The following is a 17,014-nucleotide window of genomic DNA, read 5'->3' on the forward strand; positions in this document are numbered from 1 at the left end:
TTTATCTTGTTTTGTTCTCTGTCTCCCCCTTCTAGACTGTGAGCCCCCTGTTGGGTAGGGACCGTCTCTATGTGTTGCCAACTTGGACTTCCCAAGCGCTTAGTCCAGTGCTCTGCACACAGTGAGCGCTCAATAAATACGATTGAATGAATGAATGAATGAATGAATGAATAAATGAATGAATTTGAGGAGCGATGACTAGGGCAGGCTGCAGACCTCCACCAGGCCAGAAGCTGCCTCGGCCCGGAGATCCTGCTTCCATATCCCGCTGCACTTCACCGCACTCTGGGATTTCTTTCTCTCTTTCTCTCTTTCTCTCTCACTGAGCAATGTTTCCTGACTGACCTGTTTAGGATAATTAGTGCTTTCCTTATGCTAGGCTGACAGCTCCCCGAGAAACAGCAGGCATTTCCCTCATCGCATCGCCTTCCGCCCCAGGCTTTTTCTCCCCCCCTCTGTGGTAGGTGGCTGTGGAAGAGGTCTGCAGAAAAGTCAACATTTGTCTAGTAAATCGCAAAGTGTTTTAGTAACCATCAAGGAGAGGAGGCTGGCCGAGCAGGGAGTTGGGAGGGAGGGAGGGTGGTTTGAGTCCCGGCTCTTCCACTGGCCTGGTGGGTGACCACAGGCAAGTCACTTAACCTTTCTGAGCCTCAATTTCCTCATGAGTCAAAAAAAATCAATCAGTGGTATTTATTGAGCATTGTACTAAGCGTTTGGGAGAGTGCTATACAAACACTTGCAGTAGGCCTGATCCTTGCCCACAAGGAGCTTACAGTCTAGAGGGGGAGACAGACATTCAAATAAAAGATGGGGGGGGGGAAAGGGGCGTGGAAACGGTAGGGATTAAGTCGATCAGTCATATTTATTGAGAGCTTTCTGTGAGCAGAGCACTTTACTACGGCTTTGGGAGAGTAATAATAATAATAATGATGATGGTATTTGTTAAGCGCTTACTATGTGCCAAGCACTGTTCTAAGCGCTGGAGTAGATACAAGGTAATCAGGTTGTCCCACGGGGGCTCACAGACTTAATCCCCATTTTACAGATGAGGGAACTGAGACCCAGAGAAGTGAAGTGACTTGCCCAAAGTCACACAACAGACAAGTGGGGGAGCTAGTCTAGAAAGGGGAGACATGCAACAACACAAAACATGGGAATTTCACCCAAATTTTGAGCACCCCCAATTCATTCAATCAATCATCTTTATTGAGCGCTTACTTGGGACAGAGCACTGTACTAAGAGCTTGGAAAAATACAACACAACAAAAAACGGGGACATTCTCTGCCCACAATGAGTTTACAGTCCACAGGGGACAGTGGTATCAATCAGTGCTATTTGGTTGCTTACCATTCATTCATTCATTCAATAGTATTTATTGAGTGCTTACTGTATGCAGAGCACTGTACTAAGCGCTTGGGAAGTACAAGCTGGCAACATATATTCATTCATTCATTCATTCAATCATATTTTTTGAGCGCTTACTGTGTGCAGAGCACTGTACTAAGCGCTTGGGAAGCACAAGTCGGCAACATATAGAGACGGTCCCTACCCAACAGTGGGCTCACAGTCTAGAAATGTGCAGAGAGGTGTACTAAGTGCTTGGGATGGTATCATACACTTGATAGACGCAATCTATGCTCACAAGGAGCCTGTGATTTGCCATCTCTTCCTACTTGCCATCTACCTGTCACACCTGTTACTGATGTCCAGGCACTTGTAATAATAATAATAATGATGATGATGGCATTTATTAAGCGCTTACTATGTGCAAAGCACTGTTCTAAGCGCTGGGGAGGTTACAAGGTGATCAGGTTGTCCCACGGGGGCTCACAGTTTCAATCCCTATTTTCCAGATGAGGTCACTGAGGCCCAGAGAAGTGAAGTGACTTGCTCAAAGTCACACAGCTGACAATTGGCCTGGAATGCCCTCCCTCCACACATCCGCCAAGCTAGCTAGCTCTCTTCCTCGCTTCAAAGCCCTACTGAAAGCTCACCTCCTCCAGGAGGCCTTCCCAAACTGAGCCCCCTCCTTCCTCTCCCTCTCCCCATCCCCCCGCCCTACCTCCTTCCCCTCCCCACAGCACCTGTATATATGTTTGTACAGATTGATTACTCTATTTTGCTTGTACATATTTACTATTCTGTTTATTTTGTTAATATATTTTGTTTTGTTGTCTGTCTCCGCCTTCTAGACTGTGAGCCCGTTGTTGGGTAGAGACCGTCTCTATATGTTGCCAACTTGTACTTCCCAAGCGCTTAGTAGTGCTCTGCACACAGCAAGCGCTCAATAAATACAATTGAATGAATGAATGAATGAATGAATTGGTGGAGCCGGGGCTTGAACCCCTGACCTCTGACTCCAAAGCCCGGGCTCGTTCCCCTGAGCCGTGCTGCTTCTCTTAGCCACACTGCTTCTCACTCGCTTTTATTTATTTTGATTCTACTGTTTGGCCCCCCTCTCAGGGTGGCACCTGGAGAGTTTCCAGTCCTCTACCAGTCTTGGCTACGGGAGGAAGAGTCAAGCAGAGGCTCACTCATTCCATTCCTAGCTTGGCCGGTGACTATGAGTGGCCAAGTGACAACTACTACAAGTCAAAACTCACCTGTGCTGGGCAGCGGCGATGTGGGAGAGAGTCGAGGGTGGAGACTCAAGTTAAACTGCGTGGAAGGAGACGATGATAAACCGCTTCCAGATTTTTACCAAGACAACTCTCCGGATCCACTCCCAGAACGATTGCAGATGGAGAGCGGGGCGTTCCGGGAGAGATGTGTCTGTGGTGGGAACGACTCATTCATTCAATCGTATTTATTGAGCACTTACTGTGTGTAGGGCACTGTACTAAGCGCTTGGAGCAGCGTGAGAAGCAGCATGGCTCAGTGGAAAGAGCCTGGGCTTGGGAGTCAGAGGTCATGGGTTGAAATCCCGGCCCTGCCGCTTGTCAGCTGGGTGACTTTTTGGGCAAGTCGTTTAACTTCTCTGGGCCTCAGTTACCTCATCTGTAAAATGGGGATTGATTGTCAGCCCCACATGGGACAACCTGATCACTTTGTATCCCCCCCAGCGCTTAGAACAGTGCTTTGCACATAGTAAGCACTTAACAAATACCAAAATTATTATTATTATAATTTGCAGCGTGGCTCAGTGGAAAGAGCCTGGGCTTGGGAGTCATTCATTCATTCATTCATTCAATCGTATTTATTGAGCGCTTACTGTGTGCAGAGCACTGTACTAAGCGCTTGGAAAGTACAAGTTGGCAACATATAGAGACGGTCCCTACCCAACAGTGGGCTCACAGTCTAGAAGATGGGCTCACAGTCTTGAAGACCAAAGTACAATTCGCAGCATGGCTCAGTGGAAAGAGCCCGGGCTTTGGAGTCAGAGTTCATGGGTTCAAATCCCGGCTCCGCCACTTGTCAGCTGTGTGACTTTGGGCAAGTCACTTCACTTCTCTGGGCCTCAGTTCCCTCATCTGTAAAATGGGGATTAAGACTGTGAGCCTCCCGTGGAACAACCTGATTACCTTGTAACCTCCCCAGCACTTAGACCAGTGCTTTGCACATAGTAAGTGCTTAATGATTATTATTATTACCTTGTATCTACTCCAGTGCTTAGAAAAGTGCTCGGCACATAGTAAGCACTTAACAAATACCATTGTTGTTGTTGTTATTATTATTATTATTATTATTATTATTATTATTATTACAATTTGGCAACAGACAGAGACAATCCCTACCCCCAACGGGCTCACAGTCTAGAAGACTCGACAACATAAGACAAGACGGTTTGTACGTGTCCGCCTCCCCCACTAGACAGTAAGCTTCTTGAGCGCAGGGACCGTGTCTACAGAAATCTACAGTATTCTCCCACGCGTTTGGTGCTGTGCTGTGCAGATAGGAAGCAGTGTGGTGTAGTGGATAGAGCACGGAAGAGTCAGAAGGTGGTGGATTCTAATCCCAGCTCCGCCACTTATCTGCTCTGTGACCTTGGGATCAATCGTATTTATCGAGTGCTTACTGTGTGCACAGCGCCGTACTATGTGCTTGGAAAGTACAATTCAGCAATAAAGAGAGATCAATCAATCAATCATATTTATTGAGCACTTACTGTGTGCAGAGTACTGTACACGTACAAGTTGGCAACATAGAGAGACGGTCCCTACCCAACAGTGGGCTCACAGTCTAGAAGGGGAAGACAGAGAACAAAACCAAATGTATTAACAAAATAAAATAAATAGAATTCTATATAGAACAGAGAGATGATCCCTGCCCACACCGGGCTTGTGGTCTAGAAGTCATTTCACTTCTCTGGGCCTCGGTCACCTCACCTGTAAAATGGGGATTGAGACTGTGAGCCCCATGTGGGAAAGGGACTGCGTCCAAACCGGTTTGCTTGTATCCAGCCCATCACTGAGTATAGTGCCTGGCTTAACAAATACCACTATTATTATTATTTTTACTTCCTGATGAGAAGAGGCAAGAAACCTTCCCTCCTCCCACTCCCCTCCCCTACACCATTTTTTGACTTCTAGCGTAACGGGAATTTTGTTGGCTGCTCAAATGTCACCGCTTACGGGAAAGTCATTCACACTTTCATTTTTAACGCTAATGAAGGCAGTCTCCTCCTGGGAAATCGGCCAGAATGGTCAAACTTTCCTCGTCTCCCTAATTGGCAAAGCCCCTCACATTCCCTTTCAGCCTCTTGAGTGGTCTCAAGTCTGTCCCAAGCGCTTAGTACAGTGCTCTGCACACAGTAAGCGCTCAATAAATACGATTGATGATGACTGCACCCACAGAAGACAGAGCTCAGGGCTGGCGGCCCGGCCTCCGCTCCGTAGAAAAGGCCAGTGGTGTTCCCTCACTCCCAGCGGTTGGGCACCATGGGCGGGAGACCGAACCCCTGTCATCTCTCCGATGAAATCCCAACACTCGCGTGGCATCCACCCAGTACCCACCTCTAGCCCTCGTGGTTTTATCCCCATCCTGTGGACTTCATTCAATCATTCAATCCACTCAGGCATATTTCTTGAGCGCTTACTGTGTGCAGAGCGCTTGGGAAGTACAAGTCGGCAACATATAGAGACGGTCCTTACCCAACAATGGGCTTACAGTCTAGAAAGGGGACTTAGAGGAGCAGGGTGGCCTAATGGAAAGAGCATCAGAGGACCTGGGTTCTAATCCTGGCTCTGCCTCTTGCCTCCTGGGTGACCTTGGGCACATTGCTTCAATCAATCAATCAATCAATCGTATTGATTGAGCACTTACTGTGTGCAGAGCACTGTACTAAGCGCTTGGGAAGTACAAGTTGGCAACATATAGAGACGGTCCCTACCCAACAGTGGGCTCACAGTCTAAAAGGGGGAGGCAGAGAACAAAACCAAACATACTAACTAAATAAAATGAATAGAATAGATATGTACAAGTAAAATAAATAAATAAATCGGGTAATAAATATGTACAAACATATATACATATATACAGGTGCTGTGGGGAAGGGAAGGAGGTAAGATGGGGGGATGGAGAGGGGAGTGAGGGGGAGAGGAAGGAGGGGGCTCAGTGTGGGAAGGCCTCCTGGAGGAGGTGAGCTCTCAGTAGGTCCCCGAAGGGAGGAAGAGAAAGCTTCGCTTTTCCGTGCCTCACTTTTCTCAGAAAAACTGTCCTCCTTCCAACTTAGATGGGCCTAACGATACTGTTGTATTGGGCTCTCCCAAGTGCTTAGTACAATGCTCTGCACATGATAAGCACTCAGTAAATACCACTGACTGATTCATTAGGCTGTGAGACCCATGTGGGACAGGGACTATGTTCCACGGGATGAAACTGGATCTACCCCTGTGCTTAGAACAGTGTTTGTCCCATACTAAGTGCATGGGTTCAAATCCTGGCTCTGCCACTTGTCAGCCGTGTGACTTTGGGCAAGTTGCTTAACTTCTCTGGGCCTCAGTTACCTCATCTGGAAAATGGGGATTAAGACTGTGAGCCCCCCGTGGGACAACCTGATCACCTTGTAAACTCCCCAGTGCTTAGAACAGTGCTTTGCACATAGTAAGTGCTTAATAAATGCCATTATAAAAAAATTAAAAAAATAAGAACAAGAAGAAGAAGAATTTGCAAATACACAATTATTTTCTTTATTTCATCCTGCCACATGTGTCCTGCTGCTGGCTATATCCTTGTTCTTCCTCCTGTTGTTGGTAAATAATTTTTATCTCCTGCCTCCCTCAAGACTTTTATCTCCTGTAGGGCAGGGAACAGCTTTCTAGCTTATGCTGTCCTCTCCCTGAACAATAATAATAATCATAATAATAATGGTATTTGTTAAGTGCTTACTATGTGTCACTCACTATACTAAGCGCTGGGGGCAGAATACAAGCAAATCATGTTGGACACATTCCCTGTTCCACTGAGGGCTTCCAGTCTTAATCCCCATTTTACAGATGAGCTAACTGAGGCACAGAGAAGTGAAGTAACTCGCCCAAGGTCACACCGCAGACAAGCCAGAATTAGAACCTATAACCTTCTCTGAATCCCAGGCCCATGCTCTAACCACTATGCCCTGCTGTTTCTGAATGCTTAGTACAGTGGACACTCAGTAAGTATCTCATAAAATGCCGTGGATTCATGAGTTGTTTGAACTTAGTTGGAGGGAATGGGATTCATGCTTCTGCTATACTTCCCCAAGTGCTTAGTACTGTATATGGTCCCCAATGGGTGCTTAATAAATCTCATTACCCCCAGAGTCACTCCCATTAAAGCGCTTAGTACAGTGCTCTGCACACAGTAAGCGCTCAATACATATGATTGAATGAATGAATGAATTAACCACAATGATATTTATGAAGAACTTACTAGGCGCCAAGCAGCATGGCCTAGCGGGAAGACCACGGCCCTCAAATTCACAGGACCGCTAATCCCAGCTCTGCCAATTGCTTGCTGTGTGACCTTGGACAGGTCACTTAATTTTGCTGTGCCTCAGTTTCCTCAACTGTAAAATGAGGATTTAGTATGTTTTCCATTGTACTTAGACTGTGGGCCCCATGTGGAACAGGGACTGTGTCCAACCTGATTTACTGGTGCTTAGAACTGTGTTTGACATATAGTGAACGTTCAACAAATACCATAAGAAAATAATCAAGTTGGACACAGCCCGTCAATCAATCAATCAATCGGTCAATGAACAATATTGATTGAGCGCTTACTATATGCAGAGTACTGTACTAAGCACTTGGGAGAGTACAATACAACAGAATTAGCAGATCCATTCCTTGCCCGAAATGATCTTACAGTCCAGAGAGACTAAGACTAAACCCAGACTAAGTCCCCCTTTCTCCCATACTAAGCCCCCTTTTTCCTCTGCTTCTCCTCCCCTCCCCACCCCAAAGCACTTGTGAGTATATGTACATATTTATTATTCTATTTATTTTATTAATGATGTGTATATATCTACAACTCTAGTTATTCATATTGATTCTATTGATGTCTGTTTACTTGTTCTGATGTCTGTCTCCCCTCTTTTAGACTGTGAGCCCATTGTTGGGTAGGGACCGTCTCTCTATGTTGCTGACTTGTACTTCCCAAGCTCTTAGTACAGTGCTGTGCACACAGTAAGCGCACAATAAATACGATTGAATGAATGAATAATAAATACTAAATATAAATAAATAAATAATAAATAATAAATAAATAAATGAATCAATAAATACGATTGATGATGATGATGATGAATGAATGAATGAATGAGAGGGGAGACAGACATTAACAGTGATCTGCACACAGTAAGTGCTCAATAAATACGATTGAATGAATGAATAATAAATACTAAATATAAATAAATAAATAATAAATAATAAATAAATAAATGAATCAATAAATACGATTGATGATGATGATGAATGAATGAATGAGAGGGGAGACAGACATTAACAGTGATCTGCACACAGTAAGTGCTCAATAACTACGACTGAATGAATGAATTAACAGACCGACATGGGGCTCACAGTCTAAGTGGAAGGGAGCGGAGATTTCTTGTCCCCATTTTACAGATGAGAAATCTGAGGCTTAGAGAGGAAAAGTGACTTGCCAATGTCACACAGCAGACAAGTGGTAGAGCTGGGACTAATAATAATAATAATAATAATTGGCATTTGTTAAGCGCTTATTATGTGCAAAGCACTGTTCTAAGCGCTGGGGAGGATACAGGGTGATCAGGTTGCCCCACGTGGGGCTCACAGTCTTCATCCCCGTTTTACAGATGAGGGAACTGAGGCTCAGAGAAGTTAAGTGACTTGCCCAAGATCACACAGCAGACACGTGGCGGAGCCGGGATTTGAACCCATGACCTCTGACTCCGAAGCCCGGGCTCTTTCCACTGAGCCACGCTGCTTCTCTAAACTTGGTGGCTAGAACTTGGTGGCTGAAGTGGAATTAGAACCCAGGTCCCCATCATCACTACCTTGAGGAATCAAAAGTCTGCCCTGTTCTCTTCACCACTGGTGTCTGAGCAATGTCAGGAAACGAGCATTAGAGTACTTTCACTGGCCCAGGATGAAATTCCGAATACCACCAGCCTCTCATGGCTACACCCACGCCATCAGAAACATCATCTTCGAACCGCACCCTCACATAATTGTTGCCAAAGGGATTCCAGGTGAAATAATTACCGTGGCATTTGTTAAGCGCTTACTGTGTGTGTGCCAGGAACTGCGGTAAATACCAGCTAATCAGGCTGGATACAGTCCCAATCCCACTTGGGGCTCACAGTCTTAATCCCCGTTTTACAGATGAGGAAAGGAAGGCACAGAGAAGTCACACAGCAGATGAATGGTGGAGTTGGGATTAGAATCCAGGGCCTCTGACTCCCAAGCTCTTTGCTCTATGCCCTAGGTCATGCTGTTTGTCACCATTATTCCATCATCAGATCCCATCTTTATTTAAAAAAACAAAGAACGCCTCTGTCAGGGTTGTGACATGGATTTGCCAAAGTCCTTTTTTCCCCACCGCAGCCTGGCCCAGCCCAGGCCTCTGACAATCAATCAATCAGCCGTATTTAGCAAGTGCTTACTGTGTGCAGAGCACTGTACTGAGCGCTTGGGAGAGTACAATATAACAATAAAACAGAGACATTCCCTGCCCACAAGGAGCAGGGATCGTTCTAGCAGGGCTGAAGAAGTCTCACTTTCCAGGCACGACTAGTCATAAGCACCTGAAGGAGCCCCAACCATCACTCCATCAATGGCTAGTATTTATTGAGCGCTTGCCTTGCGGCGAGGCTTATACTTATTGTCCGCTCCCCGGCACCCTCACGGCACCCAGCGAACACTGGACTGCAAATCAAGGAACGACCGAACCGCAAACCCGTTAACTTGTCAAAGTCCACCGTCTGCTCCCTCGCCCCAGGCTGCTTCCCTTATTATTGTATTTCTACTGGTATTTATTAGGCGCCTACCAAGGGAAGACTCCACCATCGCTAGGCGCTAAGCTCTGGGGTCAACACCCCCCGACGCACACATTCACACAATGCAAAGTTGGTCCCCTGACCCTTTCCCATAGCCCGGCAGATGGATTCATTCATTTGTTCATTCATTCAAGCGGATTTATTGAGTGCTTACTGAATGCAGAGCAGTGTACTAAGCACTTGGGAGAGTCCAATATGATGATAAACAGACACATTCCCTGTTCACAATGAATTTATAGCGTAGAGGAGTTTGCGCTTCAGTGGAAGCCATAGGCCGACCCTAATGGTCCATTGGGGCACCATAAAATGGCCCCAGGATGGACACCTTCTTCTTCAACACTTGGTCTCCCAAGCGCTTAGTACAGTGCTCTGCACACAGTAAGCACTCAATAAATCCGATTGAATGAACAAATGAATGACTCCAGCTGCTTAATAAATGATTGAATGAATGAACGAATGGAGAGGGGAGACAGACATAAATACGATTGAATGAATGAATGAATGAATGCTCCGCACATAGTCAATAAATATGTCTCTGTCTCTGTTGCCGAATTGTACTTTCCAAGCGCTTACTACAGTGCCCTGCACACAGTAAGCGCTCAGTAAATACGATTGAATGAATCATCATCATCATCATCATCAATCGTATTTATTGAGCGCTTACTCAATATGAATGAATGAATTAATGAATTAATGAATTAATGAATTAACAGTGATCTGCACACAGTAAGTGCTCAATAAATACGATTGAGTGAATGAATTAACAGGCAGACATGGGGCTCATGGTCTAATAAATCTGACTGAAAGAATGAAAGCAGAGGCCAAAGTCCTCGCCAAACCAGATAACCGCCCAACAGCCTCACGGGCCAAACCCGAACAACCGGTCACCGCCAGTCTGACCCACCCCGGGCGGGTTCGGAGTGGCATGGCCAAGGAACCGTGGTCCGTTCAGATGCCGTCCACCACATAGGACCATACCTTTCATCCACGTGGTCACCTGCTTGGCTGTCCACTTGCTAATGGGCTCCATCACCAGTGCCATCTTTGGTCTCGGGGGATCACGCTGAAATGAAAAGGGACATATTTATTTATTTACTTTGTTATAATAATAATGATGGCATTTATTAAGCGCTTACTATGTGCAAAGTACTGTTCTAAGCGCTGGGGAGTTTACAAGGTGATCAGGTTGTTCCACGGGGGGCTCACAGTCTTAATCCCCATTTTACAGATGAGGGAACTGAGGCCCAGAGAAGTGAAGTGGCTTGCCCAAAGTCACACAGCTGACAAGTGGCGGAGCCGGGATTTGAACCCGTGACCTCTGACTCCAAAGCCCGGGCTCTTTCCACTGAGCCACGCTGCTTCCACTGCTGCTTTATGGAAAGGAGGGGCGGAAGCTCACAGTTTAGACTGTGAGCCCGCTGTTGGGTAGGGACCGTCTCTATACGTTGTCAACTTGTACTTCCCAAGCGCTTAGTACAGTGCTCTGCACACAGTAAGCGCTCAATAAATACGACTGAATGGGGCTTTGAAGTGGGGAAGAGTTATTGTCTGTCGGACTTGAGGAGGGAGGGAGGTCCAAGCCAGAGGCAGGAGGTGGTTGAGGGGTCAGCCCCTTTTTCCTCTCCTCCTCCCCATCCCCCCTGCGCTACCTCCTTCCCCTCCCCACAGCACCTGTATATATGTTTCTACAGATTTATTACTCTATTTTACTTGTACATATTTACTATTTTATTTTATTAATGATGTGCATTTAGCTTTAATTCTATTTGCTCTGACGACCTGACACCTGTCCACGTGTTTTGTTTGTTGTCCGTCTCCCCCTTCTAGACCGTGAGCCCGTTGGTGGGTAGGGACCGTCTCTATATGTTGCTGACTTGTACTTCCCAAGCGCTTAGTACAGTGCTCTGCACACAGTAAGTGCTCAATGAATACGACTGGAATGAATGAATGAGAGAGAGATGAGAATGAGGTACAGTGAGAAGGTTAGCATTAGAGGAGCGATCAGTTGGATCAACCCAAAAGTCCCAACACAAATATAATAACAATAATAATAATAATAATAATAATAATAATAATGGCATTTGTTAAGCGCTTACTATGTGCAAAGCACTGTTCTAATCACTGGGGAGGATACAAGTTGAACAGGTTGTCCCACGTGGGGCTCACAGTCATCCTCCCCATTTTACAGATGAGGTAACTGAGGCTCCTAGAAGTTAAGTGACTTGCCCAACGTCACTCAGCAGACATGTGGCGGAGCTGGGATTCGAACCAACCGCCATGCTACTGTGCCTAAGTGTATTCAGATGGACTTTCATTCCCAATATTAAAAGTAGCACAGCATAGTGGATAGAGCCCGGGCCTGAGAGTCAGAAGGTCATGGGTTCTAATCCTGGCTCCACCACTTGTCTGCTGGGTAACCTTGGGCAAGTCACCTCACTTCTAGATGCCTCAGTTACCTCATTTTAAAAACGGGAATTGAGGCTGTGAGCCCCTTGTGAGACAGGAAGTGGGTCTAACCCAATTTGACGTGGCTCAGTGGAAAGAGCCTGGGATTGGGAGTCAGAGGTCATGGGTTCTAATCCCGGTTCCACCACTCGTCTGCTGTGTGACCTTGGGCAAGCCACTTAATTCCTCTGTGCCTCAGTTCCCAAAATGGGGATTAAGATTGTGAGCACCATGTGGGACAACCTGATTACCTTGTATTTACCCCAGAGATTAAACAGTGCTTGGTACATAGTAAGCACTTAACAAATACCATTATTATTATTATTATTTCAATTAGTTCATCCCCCACCTCTGGAATCCTTTAAATTCCTTACGGGCAGGGAGGGTGTCCGCCAACTCACAAGCCCTGAGACCACGGCTCTGCAACATAGGACTAACAACCGTGGATCAATCGATTGATTAATTGGGATTGATTGATCCCAAGCTGTGCACAAACGCGCACACTGTACAGTGCTTTGCACACATCACGTACATACACGCAGTTGCCCTTCCTAGAAAGACTCCAAGAAGACACCACTGGCATTGTGGTGAGCCCACAACAAGCTGCCTTGTTAGCGACTGTTTGTGATCTCGCAAACAACGACAAGGAAGATATTGGTGAAGGAAATGTTGGGCTGTACTTGAGCGGGCCTGGACGGGCAGGGCATGGAGGGAAGTGTGGCTTTCTCTCCCTGTTCTATCCAGTAACGGGGCCTGGACCAATTGATTACTATTACGTAGAGCCACAGCTGCGACACCTTAGCCAGATAAAAGGTGGTCGCTGTGAATCACAGCGGGGCAGGTATCAGAAGCAGAAGCAAGCATCAGGAGCAGAAGCATGCAGAGAAGCAAGAAGGAAACATGCTTAGAGTAGCAGGAGAGCAGCAGCACTTGGAAGCAGAAAGAAGCAGAATGGGCAGAAGGGGGTCCTTTGACCACAGACTGGTATTGGACCCTTGGTGGAGCAGGGGTGTGTACGTGTCACTCCCTTGCATCCTGCTAAAACCAAGTGAAAACTTTCCACAGTAACCCTGGTGATCAGAGGTGTGGTTTGAACTCTACTCCGTGTCACCGAGGCTCCCCCGGTCCAAGAAGGTCCTGGTTGGTACAAACCGGGGGCTCGCGACAGCAGTGACATGTGCGTGTTGATGAATGTCACCTGTGTACCGTGAGCTTCTCGTAGGCAGGAATTGTGACTGCCGCCTCGATTGTATTGCACATCCCCAAATTCATTCATTCGATCGTATTTATTGAGCACTTACTGTGTGCAGAGCTTGGGAGAGTACAATGTAACAAGACACATTCCCTGCCCACAACAAACATAGAGTCTAGTGGGGGAGTTAGACATTAATATAAATAAATCAGTGACAGGTATGGACATAAGTGCTGTGGGGCTGGGATGGGGAGGAAAAATAAAGGGGGTGAGTCAGGGAAATGCAGAAGGGAGAAGAGTGGGATTAGGTAGGGAAGAGATCCAGGAGGAGATGGCTTTGAAGTGGGGGGAGTAATTGTCTTGTCAGATGTTCAGTACTCTGCATGTAGTAAGTGCTCAAAAAATACCACTGATGGGTGCACATATAGCTGAACATATAGCTATATATAAAGCCCAATGTGGGACTCCTCCTTCCCCCAGTCCTGACCATACAGAACACAAACACACAAGACAATCCCCAGTTGTGCTGTTGTGTTTGATGGCAGCCCCGGTGCTGTTTTGGCTTTGTCCTGCTTAGTAGGAGCTTAGTATAGTGTTCTGTGCTCACTACACTGCCCTGCATGTAGTAGATGTCACGGCAAGGCAGTGTGAGCTAGTGGAAAGAACCGGGAGTCCCAGCTTCTAGTCCCGCCTCAGCCACAGGCCTGTTGTGTGACCTTGGGTAGGTCACTTCACCTCTCTGGACTCAGTTTCTCCATCTCTGGGGGTAAATAACCCACTATGCCGCCTCCAGACCAGGAGCCCTGCGTGGGACAGGGATGGGGTCTGATCTGACTATCTAGTCTTTGCCCAGAAATGCGAGGGTGAAGCAGAAGGGAATAGGAGAAGAGGCAAGGAGGGCTTAGTTGGGGAAGGCCTCTTCGAGGAGATGTGCCTTGAATAAGGCTTTGAAGACGGGGAGAGTGATCATCAGTTGGCTATAAAGAGGGAGAATTCATTCATTGAATCGTATTCATTGAGTGCTTACTGTGTGCAGAGAACTGCACTAAGCGCTTGGAAAGTATGTGGCCAAGAGGTCAATGGCATATAAATAAGATGGTTAGGTTGGCATTAGAGGAACCAGAGCTCTTAGCACTGTGTTGGGCCTAGAGGAAGCGCTGAATAAATACCATCCTGCAAACCGTGTGTTGGTATCTTTCCCCCCATCATCCCTGACTCAAAGTAGCCACTCAAGTGGCTTGGCAAACATTCCCTTGGATGCCCAGATGACAAGAGCTTTAGGGGGATGGGAGAGGCATTCTCCTCCCCAAAAGATCCATCTTGGTCATGTGTGACTGGAAAATGACCACAGCTGAGGACTTTGCATTTGAAAAAACCTCTCAGCTGAAGATTTTGCATTTGAAAAAAAGCTCTCTGATGAGACGGTGGAGCCAGCTCCCACACTGATTTTTTCCTATCAAGCAAATTCCCCGTTGTTCTTGCCCTGTTGATGGTTATAATGCAAAGCAAACGCTGTGTGTGCACATTAGCACTCTTTGTGACTTCCCGAGCCGCGAGCTGCGAGCTGTATTAAAAATGTGAATAGGGGAGAGAGATTTTCCTGCAAACAGTAAAACAATGTGTCAAACCAAGTTACCTCACTCTGCCAAGACAGGAGCAAGGGAGAAGGAGGATGGAGATTCCAGGTAGGGACTCTCGACCTTGTTCCTTTATCCTGAGTCACTGAAATCCTCCACTCTCCCCAAGAGCTGACTAACCCCTTCCCTCCACAACAGCTGGCTGAGGAAGAGGAGGAGGTGCATTTTTAGAGCACACACTTTGTGCTGTACTGAACCAAGCAAGTGGGAAGTATAGAATCAATTAATCATACTTATTGAGCGCTTACTATGTGTAGAGCACTATTCTAGACTCTTGGGAGAGTAAACTACAACAGCATTAGCAGATACGGTCCCAGTCTTACAATGAGCTTGCAGTCTGGACGAGGAGACAGACATTAAAAGAAATCAATTACAGATATAGACATAAGTGCTGTAGGGCTGAGAGAAGGGTGAATAAAGGGTGGAAATGCAAGGGTGGTGATGCAGGAGGGAATGGGAGAAAGAGGAAAGGAGGGCTTAGTTGGGAAAGGCCTCTTGGAGGAGACGTGCTTTTAGTTCAGTTTTGAAGGCAACGAGGGTGATGGTCTGTTGGAGATGAAGAGGGAGGGCATTCCAGGTCAGAGGCAGGATGTGGGAAAGTGGTGAGACAAATAAGATCAGTAGGTTGGTATTAGGGGAACAAAATATGCAGTCTGGGTTGTATGGATGCTCTGCACATAGTAAGCGCTCAATAAATACGATTGATTGATTGGATGGGGGCAAGGTGATTAAGAGTTTCTGCTTGATGCAGAGTTGGATGCACAACCACTGGATGTTCCGGAGGAGTGTAGAAACTTGGACTGAATGTTTTTGTAGATAAATGATTGGGGACAGCAGAGTGAAGTATGGACTGGAGTGGGGAGAAGCAAGAGGCGGGAAGGTTAGTAAAGAGGCTGATACATTAATCAAGGCAGGATAGGATAAGAGCTTGGATTAACAGGGAAGCAGTTTGGACGGAGAGAAAAGAGCAGGTAACAGCAATGTTGTGAAGATTGAACTGACAGGATTTGGCGACAGGTTAAATATGTGGGTTGAATGAGAGAGATGAGTCAAGGATGATGCCAAGGTTACGGGCTTTTGAGACAGGAAGGATGGTGGGCCTGTTGACGGTGATGGGAAAGTCAGTGGGAGGACAGCGTTTGGGTGGGAAGATGAGGATTTCTGTTCTGGACATGTTAAGTTCGAGGTGTCAGTGATGCATGACCAAGAGGTACATTCCCTGCCCACAGGGAGCTTCCACTCCAATGCGGAGGCAAACGTTTCATAAGGAGAGTGGTCAAAATCAATACATTGTACTTCCCAAGCGCTTAGTCCAGTGCTCTGCACACAGTAAGTGCTCAATAAATACAATTGAATGAATGAATGGAGTGGACACAGCTGCTCAAGTGCTGAGGAGTGCAAAAATAAGTCCATAAAAGCTCGTGATGCCTGAAGGGCTGGGATGGCTCCCGCTCAAGCCTGGAAGGTCGTTATAGGCAGAGGATGTGTCTACCAACTCTGTTGTACTCTCCCAAGAGCTTAGTACAGTGCCATTGACTGATTAATAATAATAATAATAATAATAATAATAATGGCATTTGTTAAGCGCTTACTATGTGCAAAGCACTGTTCTAAGCGCTGGGGAGGTTACAAGGTGATCAGATTGTCCCATGGGGGGCTCACGGTTTTAATCCCCATTTTTCAGATGAGGTAACTGAGGCTCAGAGAAGTTAAGTGACTTGCCCAAAGTCACACAGCTGATAGTTGGCAGAGTCGGGATTTGAACCCACGACCTCTGACTCCGAAGCCCGGGCTCTTTCCACTGAGCCACGCTGCTTCTCCTATTGATTGATTAATAGATACGGCTCAGGCTGCTGGGAAATTTATCGGGAAAGATCTGTTGGAGGAGGTGTGATTTCCTCTAGACTTTAAGCTCATTGTGGGCAAGAATTTTCTCTCTCTTGCTGTACCGTACTTTCCAAGCACTTAGTACAGTGCTCTACTCATAGTAAACACTCAATAAATGATTGAATGAATGGATGGAGGGGTCTGAACGTGGGGAGAGTTGAGCCCCACCTGGTGTGGGACAGGGAGAGGGAATTCCAAGCGGGAGAACTCGGCTCTATTTCCATAGCTCCCAATAAGAATGTGAGTGTTCCTTTGATTGATAAATACGGACTACCCTACTCACGGAGAGCACTGTTAATTTCCCCTACGTCTGTTTGAAATATCCAAGAGCAACATGAGGTTTGGAAGCAACCAAGCATCACGTAGTGGGAAGGAGGGGAGAGGGGAGGAAGGGAGGAGGT

At 46.5% G+C, this 17,014-nt stretch overlaps 1 protein-coding gene across 2 annotated transcripts in view; it reads right to left on the bottom strand.

Annotated features, from left to right (window-relative positions):
- Positions 1 to 17,014, bottom strand: part of LOC119930044 (connector enhancer of kinase suppressor of ras 2-like) — a 266,115-nt gene that overhangs the window by 222,524 nt on the left and 26,577 nt on the right. For both annotated transcript variants that reach the window (XM_038748473.1, XM_038748472.1), the window contains exon 2: positions 10,431 to 10,515. In XM_038748473.1, coding sequence (XP_038604401.1) covers positions 10,431 to 10,494 — 64 coding nt within the window. In that variant the 5' untranslated portion in view covers positions 10,495 to 10,515. The remainder of the gene's footprint in view (positions 1 to 10,430; positions 10,516 to 17,014) is intronic.

Source organism: Tachyglossus aculeatus, chromosome 6 (genome assembly GCF_015852505.1).
Source record: "Tachyglossus aculeatus isolate mTacAcu1 chromosome 6, mTacAcu1.pri, whole genome shotgun sequence".
NCBI lineage: Eukaryota > Metazoa > Chordata > Mammalia > Monotremata > Tachyglossidae > Tachyglossus > Tachyglossus aculeatus.